Below are 22,502 nucleotides of genomic sequence, written 5' to 3'. Positions count from 1 at the left end.
AACCAGACCTTTAATTCTCTACCTGCATTCGGCCTTTAAACCATTTAAAAGGCTTTGTATATAGATTATATCTTACAAGTGGCAATGGGAAGAACCCTGATCTATAGAAATATGATAACTAATTTTCACAAATTGAGCAAACATCTACAAAATTACAGCCTGTCAATACCCTTAAGGTTTTATGCAATTTCACATGAAAAAAAATCCAGGTATTGTATTAGGGAGATTAATTATCCCTAAATTCAGTGAAGCCTTTGAATAAAAGAAGTGATGAATAATATTTAAAAGATAAGGAGGCCTCATAATTCTCAAAAAGTCCCTTATTATTTTTTTATAAATGATATTCAAGTGCAAAGATATTGTACTCCTTTTGAAAAGTTCAGAAATTAAAAACATACCCTCAACTTACTTTGATGGGTAAATCTTTTCCTTCTTCCCGATACTGCTTCACTAAACTTGCTGGCAAGAGCTCTTCCTCGGATAGCTCCCACCAAACGTCAGCACCCTTTTCTTTTACAAGGTTTGCTAAGTGTTCAATTATTTCCCTGAAATTTCATTTAACAGAGGTAAAAAAAATACAAAAAAACTAATAAACACATTTATCAAAATATACTTCCCACATATTCATACATTAACAAAAAGATATGCTTTGAGACCAATTCTTAAGTAATTGAAGATACTGCCAAGAAAGCAAAGCAAAAATCAAAGATAAGTTAAAAGACAGCCTGGTAAGCAGAAGAGTTACATAATGATTTATTCTTGCAATGAACTAATACATTATATACATTAGGGGTTTCAAAGACAAAGAAAAAATGGTAAATCCTCAATAAAAACATTAAACAACAATGAAGACTTCTAATGATGTATGGTCTTTATATATCACACCATAGAATCATAACATAAAGGTCATCTTTTATCTAACTAGGTAACAAATGTGAAAAAAGTATAAGCAAGGATAATGATGGTCTAGATGTGAACTGGGTTGCATACAATCATCACTGTCTTATCAGGTTTGTTTCCATGACCCAAATGGCATAATACAGTACATGTATACAGTCATTGTATAGATTAAAAACAAAGTTATGGACAGGATTTCATTGACTGCCATAGCACAGGATATGATTAATTATCAAAAGGAGATTTACCACCCCAAAGAAGCAAAGCTCGACTCTTACAAAGCTAGTCCAAATAAATTCAGCAAGGAAAAATATTAAATCTAAAAAATAAAAAAAGAAACATAGTAAATATCTGACAAAAATATAAATTTAAATACAAAAATTGTGATAAATATACAATTAGATATTATCTATAAAACCTATTCCTTTTAAAAACATTAAAATCTTAAAAACAGAAACTCTCAGAATCCAATAAAATATCAGATAAATTTTTATCATCTAAAAAACTTTACCATTTCAAAAAATATATTGTATATTTAAAATAGTATTACACTCACTGCACCTGGGAAGTGCTTCATGGGGTATGCACATTAAAAATCCATGGGTCAATTTCGTATGACCAATACCCAATATTACAAAAAATTACTTTCGTCCTTTTAACTTTCTGTTCTGATGATTGCCGTGGAGAAACCATTGGCTATATTTGTTTCGATTCTTTAATTTTGTAAATTCTATTTTGTTGAACAAATTGACAGAAGTCTTGTTCTATGGTTTACATGACTGATCTATCCACTAGACAATAATAATTAGTGTGGAAGGCATGGATGGTCTTCCAGAAGGATAGGTCTCCATTTCAGATAACCCCAGACTTCTTGGCCTCCCTTCTGGTCCACCTCATTAAAGATAAGCTTAAGCCATCAATAGTTATACAAAATGGATTTTGAGCGAAGCGAAAAATCTATTTTTGGGTGAGGCAGCCATGTCGTCCTGATGGAAGTTCCTTCAAAGGTAGCTTCCTAGGTATATTTGACTACAGTGATATATCCCAGAGAATTTACCAAAGGTATCCAGAATTCTAACTCCTGGAGCGAATATACCTTAAAATTTTACAAAGGGATATCGCATAATATCAGAGGACGTATTCTTGACACGTCTCATGGCTATCTACACCCCCAATAGAGCTTTCACTACGAGGGGAAAGAGAGGCCAAAATAAGGTGAGTCGTTCCAGAGACATCGCTCTCGACGAGTCACTACTGTTCCGCAAATAGTGCGCCTGTCTGCCACCCGAGGAGCCACCGTCATTCTTTGTAGCTTTGTAGGTGTTGCAGATACAGTACTATAGGGAGGGATTCATTATCCTTTTGTCCCAAAAGAGGGTGGGTCCATCAAGACGACATGGCTACCTCACCTAAAAATAGATTTTTCGCTACGCTCAAAATCCGTTTTTTGGGGTCAGGCCATGTCGTCGTGATGGAAGTGTACCAGAGCATTAATGTATCTGTGGATTTCCAATAGTGCCGTTCATCTCGAGCTAAATCTTTCCTCGTTGGTCTTTAGACCTAGAGACACTTGATCTTACCGTTATACATCGATCAGCTGATCATAAAATATGTCAGTGCTTCCTGCCCCCTACAAGGAAGAGTCTGGGTAGACTCGAGGAAAAAACCCGCGGATTGTGAGTTCAGGGAACAATCTAGCAAACAGTTTGTATATTAGTGTCAACATATACGTAAAGCATAGTCTGTACTAGGATGGAATTGGCTTGGGCAGATTACTGTAGCTCCAGGGTCTGTCGTGAAGCAACGGACAGGTTTATATATGTGTAGGAACACTTTTAAACAGTAAAATGAACAGTCTAGTACAACAAGATCTTACCTGTTTGCCTGAAACACCATGAATCTTAGTTCTGGTATTGACTTAAATATCACAAGAGTCGAGGATGCTCTGACTTATGCATTTAAATAAATATTTAAATAAATATATTTGGGGCGAAAGAGACGCAAATATTCGTTCAATTGTTTATTACAAAATAAAAATCATGGTTGTAAACAATTACAATGTATGTTGAATAATTCTACATACAAGCATAAACAGTAATAACAGGATAAAAAGGGGTTTGCCTGAAAAGGAAAACATTAGCCAATCAAGGGAAACATACAGTTTCGCTTTCAATCTGTTGTTACTAAAAACACTGTGCATATAAGAATGCCTGGCACTTGTGTCAGTTTATTATGCTTAATGTCAACTGTGTAGGGAGAACAGTTTATAGTGTTATCACTTAAACACAAAACTCAACACGATATGTCTTACGAGTCTATCGTGTACACCCTTCACTATAAGTCCCTAATAGTGCACTGTTCCTTGCAGTAATCAAGCAGGGGGTTTTATCACACTGCGCGCCGCCACCACATGAAACTTAATTTCTTGTAATTGCTTCGCGTAGTGCTTGAAGAAGACCCCCGAGGACTTCCATCCAGTATAAGCACGAAGACTTTCAAACGACATCGTTTGGAAGAAATTCAGAGACGAGGCAACCTTTCTCGGATCATGACCTGCGGTTGTACTGTCTGGATCCGCTCTGCGAATGAAGTAGGTGATTTTCGCCCTAATCTGTTTCAAGGATAATGTTGAACCGGAAGTCTCTCCCCTGAAAAGCTGACCTCCCTTAAAGTCTGAAGTTCTATGAAGATAGACCTTTAGGCATTCCACTGGGCAGAGGGATGCTTCTTCCTTCAGAGGGCAGATTCTGCAGGGACCCCACCTTTTAGTGGGCTGCTCGTTCTTGGCGAGAAACGTCGGGTCCGGAAAGAGGTTCAGATCTCCATTGTCTGTGAACTGAATGTGGCCATCATCCCTCGAGAGGGCCACTATTTCGCTAACTCTGGCTCCCGAGGCTAGTGCAAATAAGAATATCACCTTCTGAGTCAAGTCTTTCAGCGAGCAATCCTCATTATTCAGGGTTGATGCTAAATGAAGAATTTTGTCCAAATACCATGAAATGGGCTTAGGAGGAGCTGCGGGCCGAAGTTTTGCGCAGGCTTTAGGGATCTTGTTGAAGATTTTGTTAGAAAAGTCTACCTGGAAGGCATAAAGTATTGGTCTGGCCAGGGCGGATTTACATGTAGTAATCGTATTGGCTGCTAAACCTTGTTCATGAAGATGGATGAAGAAGGACAAACAGAAGTCCGTAGAAATTTCCTTAGGTTTCTTCGCCTTGACAAAGGCCACCCATTTTTTCCAGGAAGACTCATATTGTCTTCTTGTTGACGTTGACTTTGACTTGTACAGTATTCTTCTAGGAAGTTGATACTGTCCCTAGAAATACCAAACAGTTTCTTGACCACTAAGGCGAGAAAATCGTGAGATGAAGGTTCTGGGTTTTCACTGATGAAGCTGAGACAGTCAATTTCAGCACTTGCTGAGTCAGAACTGGGTTCGGCAACGGGATCAGTTTCAGGCGTAGTTCCGTTACCAAGGGGAACCAAACGCTGTTGGGCCACTTGTGGGCCACTATTGCTGCCGTCCCCTGAAAGGATCTCAGCTTGTCGAGGACTGTCAGCAGAAGGTTGGTTGGAGGGAATAGGTAGATCTTGGACCATCTGTTCTAATCTATGACATTGCATCCATTGCTTCCGCTAGAGGATCCTTGTATGGGGTTACATACCGGGGTAGCTTCTTGTTGTCGCTCGTTGCGAAGAGGTCTATCTGCAGTCCTGGGACTTTGCGTAAGATGAAGGAGAACGATCTTGTGTCTAGGGACCATTCTGACTCTATCGGTTTGGTTCTGGATAGAGCGTCCGCTGTCACATTGCGGAACCCTTGAAGGTGGACTGCTGACAGGTGCCATCTCTTCTTCTCCGCTAAGCGGAGGATGGCTAGTATCACTTGATTTATGTGAGGCGATCTCGAGCCCTGTCGATTTAGGCATCTTATTATGACTTCGCTGTCTAGAACCAGACGAATGTGGATTGAGCAGCGGAGTTTCAGTTTCTTTAGGGAAAGAAAAACTGCCATGGCTTCCAAGAAGTTTATGTGGAAGGTTTTGAAGAGGGGAGACCAGGTTCCTTGGACTTTCCGGTGGTGAGAGTGACCTCCCCACCCTTCTTTCGAGGCATCCGTGTGAACGGTGACTGACGGTGGAGGTGGTTGTAAGGGAACCTTGTTCTTTAGGTTCTTGGCCTCCGACCATGGCTTGAGTAGGGATCGCAGACGATTTGGTGTTGGTCTTTTTAGATCTCTTCGAGCATTTGATGCATATTTTCTCCAGATTCCTGATGCATCTTTTAATTGTGCTCTCAATACTGGATCTGTCACTGAGGCGAACTGGAGAGACCCCAACACTCTCTCCTGTTGCCTTCTTGATATCCTTGCGGATCGGAGAAGGCTTCTGACAGATCCCGCTATCTCTTTCCGTTTCTGTGATGGAATAGAAAGGCAGTGCGACTGCAAGTTCCAGTGGACGCCCAGCCACTGAAACTTCTGAGCTGGAGACAGTCGGGATTTTTCCCGATTGATCTTGAATCCCAAGTGTTCCAGGAACTGGATCACTTCCATGGAGGCTTGCCTGCATTCTTCTTCGGATGCTGCCCACACCTGCCAGTCATCCAGGTAGGCTACCACCTGGATTCCTTTTAGGCGTAGTTGATGAATGACTGCATTCGCAAGCTTGGTGAATACCCTTGGAGCTATGTTTAGTCCGAAGGGCATGGCTCTGAAGACATACTGTCTTCTTTGTAGTTTGAATCCCAGGTAGGGGGAAACTTGACGGCTGATCGGAACGTGCCAGTACGCATCCGTCATGTCTATGGAGACTGTGTATGCCCGTTTGGGCAACAGGGTCCTGATGTGTTGAAGCGTCAGCATTTTGAACTTGTAGTTCACTATGAACTTGTTGAGTGGTGACAAGTCCAGAATCACTCTGAGCTTTTCCGAATCCTTCTTCGGAACACAAAATAGCATTCCTAGGAATCTGACAGACTTCGTCTTCCGAACAACTCTTTTATTCAAGAGTTCCTGAATATATTCTTCCAATATGGGGGTTGAGTGTTGGAAGAATTGAGGGAAGGTTGGTAGAGTTGAGCTCCAACTCCACCCTAATCCGTTCTTGATTAGGCGGAGGGCCCAGCGATCGAAGGTCCAACGATCCCGGAAGTAGAAGAGTCTCCCTCCTACTGGTAGCATCTCACTTTGAGTGCTGGGAGGAGGATTTACCTCCTTGGCCACGTCCACCCCTGTTGCCCTTACCTCTGGAGGGGCATCTGGAGGAGCCTCGAAAGGATCCTCAAGACTTCGGCCGAAAGGTCGTAGACTGCCTTTCAAATACTGGGGTGAACACTGGTGACTGAGTCGCCAGGGTTTGGGGCACCAGTTGAAAGGTGGTGGGTGGTTGTGCCACCGTCTGGGGCACCATGGCCACGGGAAGCTGCTGTTGTTGCTTAGGCCGAGAGGGCACTCTAGGTCGCTTTGATTTATTCTTCGGCTGGGGACCCTCGTCAGCTGAAGATTTCCTTTTGGTGGACAAGCCCCACTTGGAAAGGAGGTTCCTGTTTTCAGTGGCGGCTTTGTCCACGACCTCTTTGACCACTTCACTTGGGAAGAGGTCTTTTCCCCAGATGTTGGAAGCTATCAGCTTCCTTGGTTCGTGCCTCACCGCAGCCGAGGTGAACACGAACTCTCTGCAAGCCCTTCTGGCTTTAATAAAGTTGTACAGGTCTTTAGTCACCGTCGCCAGATGGGCTTTGGAGAAGACCATGTACATGTTCGGTTTATCTGGGATGCTTGCCATTGTCTTCAGGCCAGTCTGTAGAGACAAGGAAGTGGCTAAGCGTTCTTTTGTCTCCTGCTCTCTACGCAGGAGAAAGTCCGACAGCTTGGGGAGGTCTTCGCCAAACTGTCGTCCAGCAATATCTGCCTCCAGCTTCCCAACTGTGAAGGTGTTGTGGATATCCTTCCAGTCCGCATCGTCTGATGGGAAGGCTAGGGAGAAGGGTCTACACTCTTCCAGTGTAGGGCACGGTTTCCCTCCCTCGATTGCCTTCAAGGCTTCCTTGAACCCTTTATCCATAAAGGGAAAGGCAGGTTGAGGATCAGCAATGAAGGACGGGTGCTTCTTGCTGAGAGCCGGCACCTTAGAGCTAGTATAGGCCCTCTCCTTTAAGGTGGTGGTAAATAAGGCCTGAGCCTTAGAGAGTTCAAGGACAATCGATTCCTTGGGCTCTGTCTCCTCTTTGGATGCGGGTTCCGTCCAAAGACGGACGTAGCAAACCAGGTAGGCCCCTTTGCTGGGCCAGAATTAAATTTCCTCTACTGGGACAGTACCCAGTCTATCCGAGAGGAAGATCTTCCCGCCCGACATGGGCATGTGCTCTGCGTACCTCCAAGGGTTAACGTCAGAGAAGGCAGGGAGATCCTTAACATTTAGCTTCTTCGGAGCCAAACGTGCCGCAACCAGTTGATGTATTTCGATCCGAAAAGAGGCCTCCTTCTCGGTCGATTTCTGTTGCATGTCTTGCACCATGGTCAGCAATGAGTGCAAAGTACTCGTAATCGAATCCAGTTGGGGCGCAGTGGAGGAAGTAGAAGGCACCGACTCATTCCCTATGGCCGATGACACCAAAATTGTATCGGCTTTCTCAGATTGTGGTTCAGGTGGAACTTCATCCGTCTGATCCAACTCCTCCACCAGGAGATTGTTCTCAGTCACCTCTGAGACAACTGACATGTTGTCCTCAAGTTGGAGGCTCTCCAAGGCATCCAAAACTTCAGATTCTACAAGAATCTGAACCAGGGGAATCTCAGGTTGAGCCTTGGGAATGACCGCATCCGAAGATGCCCTAGGGAAAAGAAACGCCCTCATCCTTTCGTTAGGAGGGTATGGGCCAGAAGTATTCTTCTGGAAACCCCTGACCCATTTACACAGCTTCTCCCTTGCTGCGTCCCTTGACTCAGTGGACTTTTGGTCATCAAAAGCCTCTTTTACTAGGTTGGTACAAATGGTACATACCTGCAGGTCCCAATACTGGAGAGCCCCCTTGGTGACGGCGCAGCGAGCATGGGCCCTGCACATGTCGTGGCCGCAAAAGGTCTTACTGCGGACCCGGCAAAAACTATTCCCGCACTCGGGATGCTCCTCCTGTAAAGAAAGGAAAAGTCTATTAGTATTCGGTGAAATTCTCAAATTTCAACATACATAATATGTTATATTAGCTTGGATAGGGTAAGCTAGAGATAAGAAAGACACCTACATGTGTTTCCTGTCCAGCCAATTGCTATGACCTCCTCCAATATTGAAAGCAGAATTCTTAAGAATCTTTAGGGGAAGATGATATCCTATGATATAAGTGTATCTTAACACAATCTCCCAGTTTCAATAATGGTGATTAAGAACAATAATGGATCATAACCATTAAAGGAAGAGAGAATCACTCTCTTATATGTGATGGTCTCACAATAGGCTGCCCATAAAGCACCTTGTAGGTTGGAAAAACTTTGGGCTACAGCACTGACTGTTTGGCAACAAGTTGTCAGACTTGTCAGGCCTGCCGGCACCTGCCGGGCCTACCGGCATCTGCCGGGCCTATGCTTGGCTATTGAAGGCAAGTATTGTCTTCAAGATGGCTTACCGGGCTTCTACAGTCGCCTTTTTTCTGGTAGAGACGGTGATTGGAGTTTGGAGACCGGTCATTGATGTGTTTCCGCTGAACAAGTTCTGAATGGAAACGGTGCAATCTGTACTGTCTTCCATCAGTGAGGTAGACTTCATGCTTTTGGTAGATCTAAAGGATGTGTACTTTCAAGTGTCTGTTCATAAGACCTCTTGAAAGTATCTCTGCTTCTCCCTTTATGATACTGTGTACCAGTTTAAGACTCTTTGTTTCGAACTGTGTATGGCTCCCAGAGTGTTCACTCAGGTGTTCACCATGGTAGCTGCATGCCTCAACTTATGAGGGATACATCGGCCGCCGGCGGTTCTGCCGGCGGCGGCGGCTCTGCCGGCGGCGGCGGCTCTGCCGGCTGCCGGCGGTCTCTTCCGGCGGCGGCAGCTCTGCCGGCCGGCAACGGCTCTGCCAGCCGCCGGCGGTCTCAAGGATCTGCCGACTGCCGGCCGGCGGTGGCTCTGCCGGCCGGCAGCCGAGGATCCTTCCATCAAGGGGACCCAAGGCAGTCGGCGGCAGAGGACCAGGAATGGGTGGCCAGCTGCCGGCCGGTAACTCAGCAGCCGGCAGTTGGTACCCGAATGTCCAATGTCTTTGGCCCAGTATGAAAGTACGAGAGAAAGAAAGGATTGTGGAAGGCAAGGGTTCAGTCTTGCCGACCTGTATCCAGAAGGAGGGTTCAAGTGGAAGGGGGAATTAAATTCGGGCTTCCACCCAACCATATCCCAGTCATGAGGGATAATGGAAGGAAGTCCAAGGGAGGACCGATGAACACTCTAAAGAATATGAGGATACCCGCCGGCAGCCGGCCTAGCCAGCGGCAGACGGGGAGCCTCAGGACAGTCCTACAAGAACCCTAGGGTCAATGTAGAACGATGGCCAGGAGGGTGTTGGATCATTCAACACGAAAGGGATAGCGGGGAGGGGGTAGTTGTCCTATAGGTAAGGTAATGTCCGAAGGCACTACCCAACCTAAAGGATTCTGGTCTCGTAAAGTAACCTCAGTCATTTCCCCAGGTTGGGTTAGTCAAGGGAGAGGGTGTCCATAGGACCCCGACTCGCAGGAGAGCAGAATCTCGTACCAGAGACCCTGGGCAATGAAGAAATCCTTTCTTCGGTCTAGGGTCTACCAGCACAGGACTGTCTGCTAGGCCAGGGAAGGGGGAATTGTCATACAAAACTCCCAAGTATGGCCTAAGAGGTCTAGCCTCCTGAAAGAGCAGCTCAACCTGACCTGGGAAATCATTTCACCAAGACAGGGAGATGCCTAACACAGACTGATACTCTGATGTCCCGTCCTAAACTCAAAACCGACTCAGTGGTTAGGAGAAAGAAAACGGAACGTCTCAGTAAAACTTTGCCAGAACTCTGTTCACAGCAAAGAAAACTGAGAATAGCCTAGGCTAATCAGAGGGAAGGGGATTGCTCTTAAATCTCCTAGGAGATTGGTATCGACTTAAAAGGTATAGAAGGGGTCAGTCTCCCCTTAAAAGGCAATACAAGAGCAATGGAGACATGTATGAAAGTATACTAAAGCCCCTAGGCTAGTTGCCTAGGAGCATTGAGAATCGATCACCGAAACTCTCTGTATACTATCTTGGAAGAGATACAAGTGTAAAATATTGCCTGTGCTTTAATACAACTTTACCAGGAAGGTTATATCATGCATGAAGTGTGATGGTGCCTAGGCTAGGAAGCCTAGCACTCGTGAGGCTCCTTCAGAATAGCCAAATTCACGACAACAAAGACATAATATAAGAATCCCTAACTAAATATCTAAATAACTAAAGTTATTAAAGCGTATAAATGCCGGGAAAGGGTCGTTCTGGCTAACTAAATGAACAGAAGAACGACCGCATCACTGACGCCATCCGGCTGGCAACAGCTCTTGATACGTTAATTACGATCTCAATCGAAAAGCAAAACTGGCAAGAGCTTACATTTACACAAGATAAAGATATCACTTAACTTTCCAGAAGCTGATGAGGCTGGGGAAGACATCATAACTCAAAAAAACTCCAAAATAGCACGAGAGAACTGGGAAAAACACCGGTCTATCGAAGCTACAAGCGAAAGAATGACGGTGGCGCCTCGGATGGCAGACAGGCGCACTATTTGCGGAACAGTAGTGACTCGTCGAGAGCGATGTCTCTAGAACGACTCACCTTATTCTTGCCTCTCTTTTCCCTCGTAGTGAAAGCTCTATTGGGGATGTAGATAGCCATGAGACGTGTCAAGAATACGTCCTCTGATATTACGCGATATCGCTTTGTAATATTTTAAGGGATATTCGCTCCAGGAGTTAGAATTCTGGATACCTTTGGTAAATTCTCTGAGATATATCACTGTAGTCAAATATACCTAGGAAGCTACCTTTGAAGGAACTTCCATCACGACGACATGGCCTGAGCCCAAAAATCTGCTTTGACAAAATCTTTCAAGCGGGCTTTTAAAAGGGATTTAGACTTGGGCATGGTTCACAAGTTTACTCAGTCTTTTGCCTTACAATGACCATGTTCACAAATCACCGAGCTTGACGATGCAATCTTCCTTGGGAAACATTCTCACTGCTGCCAAATCTATCAACATGCCCAGGTACTTCAACCTCTGCTAGGGAATGAAATTTGACTTCTCCCAGTTTACCACAATCATAAGATCGTGGCCAAATGCACGAAGACAGTCCTAGTCCTGAAGCAAATGCCTCTCTAAAGAGGCCAGGATCAACTAACTGTCCAGATACTATACATCAGGAGATGTATCCATCATGAGTTGGGGCATGCAGCTACCATGGTGAACACCTGAGTGAACACTCTGGGAGCCATACACAGTTCGAAACAAAGAGTCTTAAACTGGTACACAGTATCATAAAGGGAGAAGCAGATATACTTTCAAGAGGTCTGATGAACAGGCACTTGAAAGTACACATCCTTTAGATCTACCGAAAGCATGAAGTCTACCTCTCTGATGGAAGACAGTACAGATTGCACTGTTTCCATTCAGAACTTGTTCAGCGGAAACACATCAATGACCGGTCTCCAAACTCCAATCACCGTCTCTACCAGAAAAAAAGCGACTGTAGAAGCCCGGTAAGCCATCTTGAACAACTTTGATCATGTTCTTCTCCAACATCGCGTCCATCTCTACCAGGGCTTTCACTGATGTTGGGAGGGTCCAAAAAGGGAAGCATGTTACTGTCTCAAAGGACACTCACAACCCAAGACTTGGCCCTGTGTCTTTGCCACGTTGCCCAATAGTGAGATATACAACCCCCTACTCTCAGCAGTGGGAGAGGGGAAACACTTGTCTCAGCATCTCCCTCTCCCTCCCTTCTTCCCACCAATACCTTTCCTAGATGGACTTGATTGTGGTAGTTGAAAAGTTTGTTGCATGTACAGGCTCTTTTCAAGAAGAGGTCACAGGCGCAGCAGAAAGGGGTCTCAGAGACGGCGCTGTGCCCTTCCTCAATCCTGAACCCAAGGGTTTGGCTGCTGTTCCCTTCGAAATGTCAGAGCACTTGGAGGCAACAGCCCAATGGATCAGGGAGTTCCCAGCAAACCAGCCTAAAAAGGAAGCTGATGTTGAACCATGCTATCTTGACCCCTGCGGTGTACTCCCCAGAGATAAATCTATGGGTGCAAGCAAGTGGACATCTTCAGCAAGTACACTTCCCGAAGAGCCGGCAGCAGCCTTCGCCAGTGTCTTCTTGGGCATTGCCCAGTCTGACCCCAACAAACACCTAGCTCGCTTCTTCCTCTTCAGAACATACACCTGCCATTGCATCGGAGGCCACGAATGACACTAAACACAGGAAGATACCATGAAGTTATTGTACCGTCCACCCTTCACCCGACACACATGAATTTCCTGTTTCCATTCTATACTGTGAACAACCAAACACTTTAAGAGAAAGAGTTTAAGTTTGAAAACAAATGTGATCATGTGTGAATAGCACAACAGTTGAAACAAAAGTGAAGAGAGAACGGATTGAAGGGAGGGGGGCACTTTGCCTCGCAGCCATTCCAGCTGGATAACTGCTCATTATCAATTTCAACAACCAATTCCAACTTGCGCCAAAGTATGGTCTAATTAAAGGACGAGGGTTTGTACGCCCCATAGGAAAAAAAAGTCTGAGAATATTATAATAAAACAATTCATAACCAATACAAAAAATATCTTTCAATCCCCATTTCACATGTAACAAACTCCAATTCATTTTACCGTTTTCACAAACTACAGTAGTATACAAAGCATTTGTTAAAAATTGACTTGAAAATATTGCTATACAAGACTACATTACAGTAATTAACACCTATGAAATCTGAACTTTAATTGACTTTTGGAAAATCCCTGAAAATATATTTACCTGCTTGTAACTGGCTGATTTGTTGTGACATCGTAGAAGACAGGAATAGGACATCCCCATATGCGTTGCCTTGATATGCACCAGTAAGGCCTTCTCCTCAGCATTCCTTCCATTCCTGACTGAATGTCAGTTGGGTATATCTGAACTTCTTTCAAGGCATTCTGTGACATTCAACCAAATAAAATCTAGTTTATTAGGGATAGTGACTTTAAGCAATGTGATAAAATTATTTTGTTTCTTTTGAGCTAACTCATATTTCAAATCTGAATGAATTCAAACTACAGGTAAGTGTAACACTATGCTGAAAATCTGAAACAAGTGTTTAGGCCTATACTTCAAAAATGGAAGCCTTTTATTTACCCAAGCTAAAACACCTATAAAGGAGGAAGAGGTGTGATTTTATTAACTATAAAAATCCGAGTCCTTCAAATTAGGGCATATATCTGGTAGATCTGTAAGCAGTTGAAGATTTGTAACAAGGTGATGCTTGTTGGCAAATGCTATTCACTTTTCCATTAGGCCATAGGACAATAAATGAGTGGTTGAGAATGAAAGTTTTCTTAGAGAACTCAGGTTTGTATAGCTAGGAAAAATACAAATCAATTTTCAAATCTGCAAATCTGTTCTATGCAAATACAAACCTTTCATCCTTTTGACTGGGAAACTCACTCGCAGGTGGAAGGTAGTCTCTATGAACAAACAGGCTTAGGTTCATTCCCTTCTGCAAATGTCATTTTTTCTGACCCTAGAGCAGAGCTAGGAAAGATGACTACAATAATCTTCTAATCAGCTACACATATGGCATGTTGATGTAGGAAGGATCCAGTTCAGTACTAGTTTTAGGAGAGAAAACCCACTAGAAAAAATAAAGAACTTTTTTCCCTTCACAAAAAGGACAGAATGCTGAAGGGAGTTGCAGTAATACCCTTCTTTGGCAGTTCCAACTTAACATCGCTCATTCTTGTATTAAATATAAAAATAAAATTCAATTTAAGCCGGTTTGCCTAATTCATGTCGGCTTCGATGTGTACTGTACAATAATTTTGAAGCGATGTACTGTACAATACTGTACTGCACATGGAATCTTATCAATATAGGTAACTGGTTTTTACAAAATGATAGTAGGTTGTAAGTAATCTTTCATGTTCAATACATGTACAGGGAGCAAGTCACTTTATAAGATGAAAATCTGACCAATGTTAAAAATTAACCTGTGTCAGGACCAATTAATGATATAGGGGAGGGTATTACTGTACAATCCATTACATGTCAGGTTGGCATGGTGTTGGGAGAAATATTTTTCACCTCCTTTTCTCCTTGTTAAGGAAGGATGGAGTGATCCACAATTTAAAGGCTAAGCCTAAAGGAAAAGAGGCACTGCCATATCTAAAGGAAAAGATGCACTGCCATGTAACTTAAGTACAGTACATGCATACTTGTCAGTCATGCATTTACTAAGCATGGCTGCTACCCCAGAAGGAAAAAGGATAAGCAGCGCTAGTCACTCATCTATCTTTCCAAGACTAATGCCATCTTTGTTCATTAGACAAGAGGCTACAGTTATGAAGGTTACACATTGCATGAGCAATAACCACAGGTTAAAAAACCTAGAGTTACAAATGACTTGTGGGTCTACAAAACTGTACCTGATATAAAATGAGCAGAGGAGTCTTTTGCACCAAAGACCTGGCCTCAATACCTGAGAATCAATATGTGAGCTTCCATATTGTATGTGAAGATTTCTAAAGAGAGCACACTCCTGAGAATGGAGAATACAAATACAGAGATTTCTTACCTATTTTTTTTTTTTTTTGCCTGACAATATGTCGCCATGACACTGGCTCTATACAATTTGCAACCCAATCCTCAAAATAAGCTACAAAAGTGAGAGTAGGGTAAGACTGTCCCACTTCTTGCCTGTTTGGGAAACTCTGGAGACCAACTCACGGGTATTGGGTGTGGGTTTAGAAGAGTTCCAAATTCCTTTAACTTCTAACCCTCCCTAATCAAGAAAACAGTTCTGTATCTGAGTTATTGTACCTATACAGCAAAAGTTCAGATGTTACAGCTAGATATTGTGAAACTTATAGAGAAGGATGTGAAAGAAATCATAAATCCTTCCCCGGGGTTTTAAAACAGGTTAGTCATAGTGCCAAAAAACCTCAGGTGTGAGACCCTAGATGTCTAAGCACTCAACAAGTTCACAGTTCTCACATAGTTCTTGATGGAAACACCCTCAACAGTTCTAAGACCGATCAAACAAAAAGACTGAATGTGAGCAATAGACCTCTCGGATGCATATTTCCACATTCCGTTTCATTTAGAGTCAAGTAAATACCTTTGTCAATAGATCATGTGCCTATCTTTTGGGCTCAGGTGTTCACCAGAATGATGGCACCCATCTGATAATGGTTAAGGTTTCTAGGACAAAGAGTTCTTTTGTACCTGGACAAGTAATTCATTGAGGAGAATTCAAGTTCACCAAATTTAGTTCCTCAGGTCATAGGATCGGTTGTGGGTCAAAGTCAATTTCAAGAAGCTTCTCCAGGCTGTGACTTAGAAGATTCTATATTTGGGAATGATAGCAGCAACAATTCCTTATCAAGCTTTCCCTTCGGAGAAGAGGATCAGTTCCTTTCTCCTTTTTCTACAGAAGTCCATAAAAATTCAAGACCATGTCAGTGCCAATGTGAATGAAGCTTCTAGGAACTATGGTCTCCTTAGAAAAATATGTCCCACTAGGCTGCTTGAAAATGAGGGTCTTTCAAACCTCAAGCCATATTAGAACAAGACACTCGGTCTCATAACTATTCCCCCAAGGATAAATCAACTTCTGCTATTGAATTGGTGAGGGAATATATAGAGTTGTATTTAATATTAAATTCAGAATCAATTAGAAGTATAAGCTAGATCAAAAAGTAACATATAGACAATGTATAGTGCAGTATTTTAAATTTCTTTAGTAAACAATCTGAAGTCCCATATTGCAAACCTATTTGAAATGATTGTTGGAAGTTATCTAGAAAAGGTTAATAATCCTCAACCCTGGTACATTACTCATTTTTAAAATTATCCCCATCTTTCCTTCAATTGTGTCCCCCCACCAATGTGTGGGAATTAACAATATGAACATCAGGGGAGGTTCACAGAAATAAACAGAATATTAATAATAAAATTTCTTATTTCTATACATGTTCTTTCTTATTCAGTAATCCCTCGCCATTTCACGGCTTAAGTTTCGTAGCCTCAGTGCATCGCGGATTTTCAAAAATATTTATAAAAAATTAGAAAAAAATGGTGTGAAAGTTACGCAGGCACTAGCAGAAGGCATGGAGAGTACAGTAGAACATCAGGTATCAACACAGAGATGGCGCCGCGCAACTCAAAATCCACCCCTCTGACTCGCTGGCCATCTCGGCTCCAGAATCTCGCAAGCTGATTGGCCGAGACGCTTTACCCAGCATCTTTCCCTGCCGCGCGGCTGGCGAAGGGAGACCGCATTCATTGTTCTCTCTCGCTTCGCTTCTGTTGCTTAGTCTTGCCGTATGGAACTTTTAGCTGTTTTCTTTTGTTTTTTTAGTGTAAAATAGTGCTTGTGATGCCCTTGAAAATGGCTCCTACCCTCTACATCCTCTAGTGAACCCAAGAAGAAGAGAAAAATGATGACAGTGAATGAGAAAGTGAAATTATTGGACATGCTTAAGGAGTGAATGAATTGACGGTTCGCTATATAAAAAAAAGATGAAATGAAAATATCTAAAACTGACTCCATAACATTCTCCAAGGACACTAAGCGCATTGTGACTTCTCCTAATAAGACAATTGCGCAAATGGAGAATGCGTTATCAATGTGGATATCGGACTGTCGGGAAAAGAAGGTTAGTCTCGATACCAACATGATTCGAACCAAAGCCAAAACTCTTTATGATTTCCTCGTTCCTGAAGGAAAATCGAACAAAGACAATTAAGATGATCCTGCCCCACGAGAAAAACGTGGTTTTGTTGCCAGCAAGGGCTGGTTCAAGAAATTCCTGAGGAGGTTTGACCTTCGCAGCGTTCCTTTGTATGGGGAGGCCGCCTCGGCAAACCAAGAGGCAGCTCTTCGTTATGTCGAGGACGAGTTCCCGAAATTAAATAAAGAAGGTGGCTATCTCCCGGAGCAGGTGTTCAATATGGATGAGACTGGCCTCTTCTGGAAGAGGATGCCATCTCAGACGTTCCTTTACAAGGACGAAGTAAAGAAGCCAGGGCTCAAGGCTCACAAAGATCGCGTTACTCTCATGTGTGGGAATGCCGGGGGCTTCATGCTCGAGCCCGGCTTAATTTACAAGTCATTATATCCTTGGGCTTTGAAAAACAAAAACAAAGCTTTGCTGTCCGTCAACTGGATGCGTAATAAAAAGGCATGGATAACCAAAGCCCTTACACTTGACTGGTTCGTGAACTGCTTTATCCCGCAGGTGAAGCTGTACCTCGCGGAGAAGGGGCTGCCCTTTAAGGTCCTCCTCTTGATGGACTGTGCAGGAGGACATGCAACGGATCTCCATTATGACAGGGTCCAAGTGGAGTTCCTGCCCTCCAACACCACTTCCCTCACACAACCAATGGATCAGGGGGTCATTTGGGCCTTCAAGGCCCTCTACACGAGGTCCACGATGGAGGGCCTCATCTCCTCCATCGACGAAGGTGACAAGGACTTCAGCCTCAAGAGATATCAGCGGGAATATAACATTGCAACATGCCTGGCCAACATTCAGAAAGCTCTTAATGAGATGAAAGAACAAACACTGAATGCAAGTTGGAGAAAATTGTAGCCAGACGTTGTTCATGACTATGAGCGATTTATGCCAAACGAAGTTCACCGCTCCGCCGTAGATAAGGCTGTGAGGCTGGCATGTAGCCAACAAAGGTTTCTCTGACATGACGACGGAAGACGTCAACTCATTGATTGAGTCCCCTTTGGAGCCCTTAACCGACGAGGACCTTGTCGAAGAGACAAGATCAGCTAGTGAGGAAGAAGAAGAGGCAGCCTGCGTTGGTGACGACAACGAAGCTGAAGAACGTGGCCTTACCTTGGACAACCTGGAAGAGCTCTGCAACATGGCACGGGTTCTGCAACAAAGGGCGCAGAAAATCGACAATAATATGGTCAGAGCCATCGAATTTAGTAACCGTATTGACGGTGTAATGGCGTTGTACAAGAGCATCTTTGCTCAGATGAAAAAAACAACGTCAACAACTTCCCATCACAATGTTCCTAGTGCACTGAAAACCCTCTGCAGAAGCATCAGATATTCCTCCTTCTGCCTCCCTGGCTTCCCACTGAGCCACTACGCCGCCTCCTGCAGTTTCTCCAGCTCTATCAGAAGCTGTCGTTGACGATCCACCGCCTCTATCAACTTACGATGAGGTGTCACCTGAGGAGCAGTAAAGCTCTCATTAACCTGTGCAGTAAATCATCTTCATTTTCTTCACATCTATCATACTGCACAGGTGTTTCAACAACATTTATCAGGATCATCGTCATTTATCAAGACCAACGTCATTGTTGAAGGTGAGTTACGTATCTTGTTATAAGAATACAAGAGTTCTAAAAACATATCTACAGTATATACACATATACTATTTATATCTACATATGTATGTACATGTACACTTGGACTCTATTTATATTACTTATACATTATTTATGTATAAATGTAAATATACATACAGTATACATAATGTATTAAATATTGTATTTATATTATAGTATTTATACAGTACAGTACTTTATTCTATGTACTGTATATAATTTATATTATCAATATTTATTTACACAATTCTTTAATGTTCCAATGATAACATATGCATTTATAGGGTTAATATACACTTATTGTTACTATACTGTATATACATGTACATGTACACAAAAAAATATTCGTATTCCAAAAATAGGGAGGGAACCTACTTCGTGGTTTTTCACCTATCGCGGTCGGTTCTGGTCTCCGCGATGTGTGAGGGATTACTGTACATATTTATATAGATGTTCATATACATGGCCATCCTCCTCCTCACTGACTCATGGTATTAAGAGATAAGGATAATTTTGATTAGGAAATTGAAGAAGCAAAGGGTATCTGGCACAGCAGTTCTGGGGTTCTTACCACATTATTATTATTATTATTATTATTATTATTATTAATTGCTAAGCTACAACCCTAGTTGGAAAAGCAGAATGCTATAAGCATCCAACAGGGAAAATAGCCCAGAGGAAAGGAAAAAGGGTAAAATAAAATATTTTAAGAACAGAAACATTAAAATAAATATCTCATATAAACTTTAACAAAACAAGAGGTAGAGAAATAAGATAGAATAAAGTGTCCGAGTGTACCCTCAAGCAAAACAACTCTAACCCAAGACAGTGGAATACCATGGTACAGAGGTTATGGCACTACCCAAGACTAGAGAACAATGGTTTGATTTTGGAGTGTCCTTCTCCTAGAAGAGCTGCTTACCAGAGCTAGAGTCCCTTCTACCCTTACAAAGAGGAACGTAGCCACTGAACAATCACAGTGCAGTAACCCCTTCGGTGAAGAAGAAATGTTTGGTAATCTCAGTGTTGTCAGGTGTAAGAGGACATAGGAGAATATGTAAAGAATAGGCCAGACTATTCGGTGTGTGTGAGTAGGCAAAGGGAAAATGAACCGTAACCAGAGAGAAGGATCCAATGTATTGCTGTCTGGCATTACTTTGTTAAGGGAATGTATTTACTGAAGTTAAGGGAAATTTTAACATTTTAAAATTTTATGGAAAAGAGTTGATTAATCCAAATTTCTGGAGAAACAGGACTATGAACATTAGGTGAGCATAGAAATAAGAAGTTTTATCATTTAAATTCTGTTTTTCTAGTATTAAAATCTCTATGTCTATGGAATGGATTTATCACTGGATACGATAATTTGATTGTGTTAGCAGAAAACTTGTAAATTTTTTTTTTCTATCATCATCATCATCATCATCATTATCATTACCATTATTATTATTATTATCATTACTTGCTAAGCTGCAACCCTAGTTGAAAAAGTAGGATGCTATAAGCCTAGGGGCTCCAACAGGGAAAATAGCCCAGTGAGGAAAGAAAACATGGAAAAATAAAATATCTTAAAAAGAGTAACAACATTAAAATAAATATCTCCTATATAAACTCTTAAAACTTTAATAAAACAAAAAGAAAAGATATAAGATAGAATAGTGTGCCCAAATGTACCCTCAGACTAGAGAAGTCTAACCCAAGACAGTGGAAGACCATGGTACAGAGGTTATGGCACTACCCAAGACTAGGGAACAATGGTTTCATTTTGGAGTATCCTTCTCCTAGAAGAGCTGCTTACCATAGCTAAAGTCTCTCTTCTACCCTTACCAAAATTAAAGTGACTGCTGATCAATTACAATGGAGTAACCTCTTGGGTGAAGAAGAATTGTTTGGTAATCTCAGTGTTGTAAGGTGTATGAGGACAGATGAGAATATGTAAAGATTAGGCCAGACCATTCGGTGTGTGTGTGTGTGTGTAGGCAAAGGTAAAATGAACTGTAACCAGAGAGAAGGATCTAATGTAGTATTATTTGGCCAGTCAAAAGACTTCATAACTCTCTAGCGGTAATATCTCAATATCATAATTGTAATATTGTTATTATCATTGGTATATACAGCACTAAATAGTATTACATTATTTCAATTGTAATATACAGTAGTAACTTGGTTTAAAAGTAACACTGAATTTGAGCATAAAAATTAAAATCTTTTTACAAACACTATATCGGTCAGCAGCAAAAATTTTCCTTCTTTAGAGGATTTTTTGAGACCAAGTACAAATGAGACTAGCATAAGGATCAATCAAACGGTGCCCATATGCCACACACGTAGTGTTCATGTGGCTTTTACACCATTTTTAGGACATTTTAGAGAAAAGGCAAAAGGAGTCTTTTTCTGGATGGTTTCCTTATCAAAATTGAATGTGTGAAAAAAACATATAAAGTATCCATAAAGTTTAAATTAAGTGATTTAATTACACAAGGAGAGTGTCATTCCAGAAAAAGAACTAATATTTTAACAAAAATGCTCATGGAGGAGATTCCCTTTCAAAGAAATAACCACCTTCCCCACCTCTCTTGTCTTCTTCATGCAAACCATGACTACTCAAAGGTAAAGTGTGACTTAATTTGTCAATATTTCTTTTTTTATTGTGAATGATTAATTTGTATTAATTTCTGAGGTTAAGGGTTATAATTTGTTCACTAAATTCCATTACAAACCTTTATGATTGTACTGTATATGTGTATTTATGGACCGGTAGAATGCATCGAGTCAATTCCTTTATTTCTTATGGGAAAAAAATTGTTTCAGAATACTGTACGAGAATTTTAGGTTGCGAGCGAGGTCTTGCTAGTGCGACTAAAGAAACTGAGGAGACAAAGAGAATGGAGAGTGTCAATTACTGTACTACTAAAATACTGATTCCTTTACTAGGTGCATGTGTTTACTGAAGGGAAGAAAATGGATAAAGTTTAAATTTTAAAAATGTTATGGGTAAAAGTCGATTAAGCCGAGCTTCTGGAGAAGAAACCATATGAACATCAGGGGAGATTAATAGAAATAATTAAAGAATTTTAGGTTACGAGCTCGCTCCCACAATGAATTAAACCCATAAACGGAAGCATTATTGCACAGTCGGATATATAAAAAGGGGAAAAAATTTGGGATTAAGAATGTGGTGCTGCACAGTACTCCTAACCAAGATGACACCATGAAGGTACACAAAATATTACAACTGTTGTTTTAAATAAAAATTGTCAATATTTTTGAAACAAAATGAAAATATAATCTCACCAATGCCTTATCTTTTAGCTGGTCTGTATCAATAAACCACTGTTTTGATGCACGGATAATGACAGGTTTCTTTGTACGCCAGTCATATGGATACGAATGAATGAAAGTTCCTTGATTCAGTATAATAGAAGGTCCCCCACGACCATCTTCTCTGCCTGTAAAATAGATAGTAACTTAACCAAACAAAAACTAATGCATAAATTTTTCATCTTTTTCCAAAATTACAGGGAAAAAACATAAAGACAAATTTCACATACATAGATGTGCTTGCAAATTCTTAGTAAAAGGTTATTGATTTATAGTACCATTTCATATCTGACTACTTTTCAGTCTACTATATGGAAAGGAAAATTTCAGCTACAATGATGAGCTTAAAAACTAGTACTAGAAGGTAATTTATATAAACAGTAGTACCATTTTATTCATGGATATTCTTTCTCTTTACTCTTTCCTTAAACATGTAATATAAAACATTTTTTATAAAATTCCTTATTTCAATACTTACCTAGTGCAGTAGTCATCATGATTTAACACCACCCCAATAAAGTCCAGTGAATGTCAAAACATGACAAATTTTAAAGTAACTTGTATTTTTCCTAATGAAATAAACCTTGAGCTCTTTATACGGAACATACTTTCATCAAAACTGGAAACTAGCCATAAGACTGCTAGTTAGCGGGGGAGGCGTAGGGGGTAATACCGGCTACCCAGCTCACA

General features: G+C 41.7%; 1 protein-coding gene across 1 annotated transcript in view; it reads right to left on the bottom strand.

Annotated features, from left to right (window-relative positions):
• The window catches only part of IleRS-m (Isoleucyl-tRNA synthetase, mitochondrial), a 223,961-nt gene that overhangs the window by 75,652 nt on the left and 125,807 nt on the right, over positions 1–22,502 (bottom strand). The window contains exons 9-11 of the mRNA XM_068356756.1: positions 21,786–21,940; positions 12,917–13,077; positions 410–545 (exon numbers count right to left, since the gene is read on the bottom strand). Coding sequence (XP_068212857.1) covers positions 410–545; positions 12,917–13,077; positions 21,786–21,940 — 452 coding nt within the window. The remainder of the gene's footprint in view (positions 1–409; positions 546–12,916; positions 13,078–21,785; positions 21,941–22,502) is intronic.

Source organism: Palaemon carinicauda, chromosome 33, assembly GCF_036898095.1.
Source record: "Palaemon carinicauda isolate YSFRI2023 chromosome 33, ASM3689809v2, whole genome shotgun sequence".
NCBI lineage: Eukaryota > Metazoa > Arthropoda > Malacostraca > Decapoda > Palaemonidae > Palaemon > Palaemon carinicauda.
This window is presented reverse-complemented; position numbering and strand designations above follow the sequence as displayed.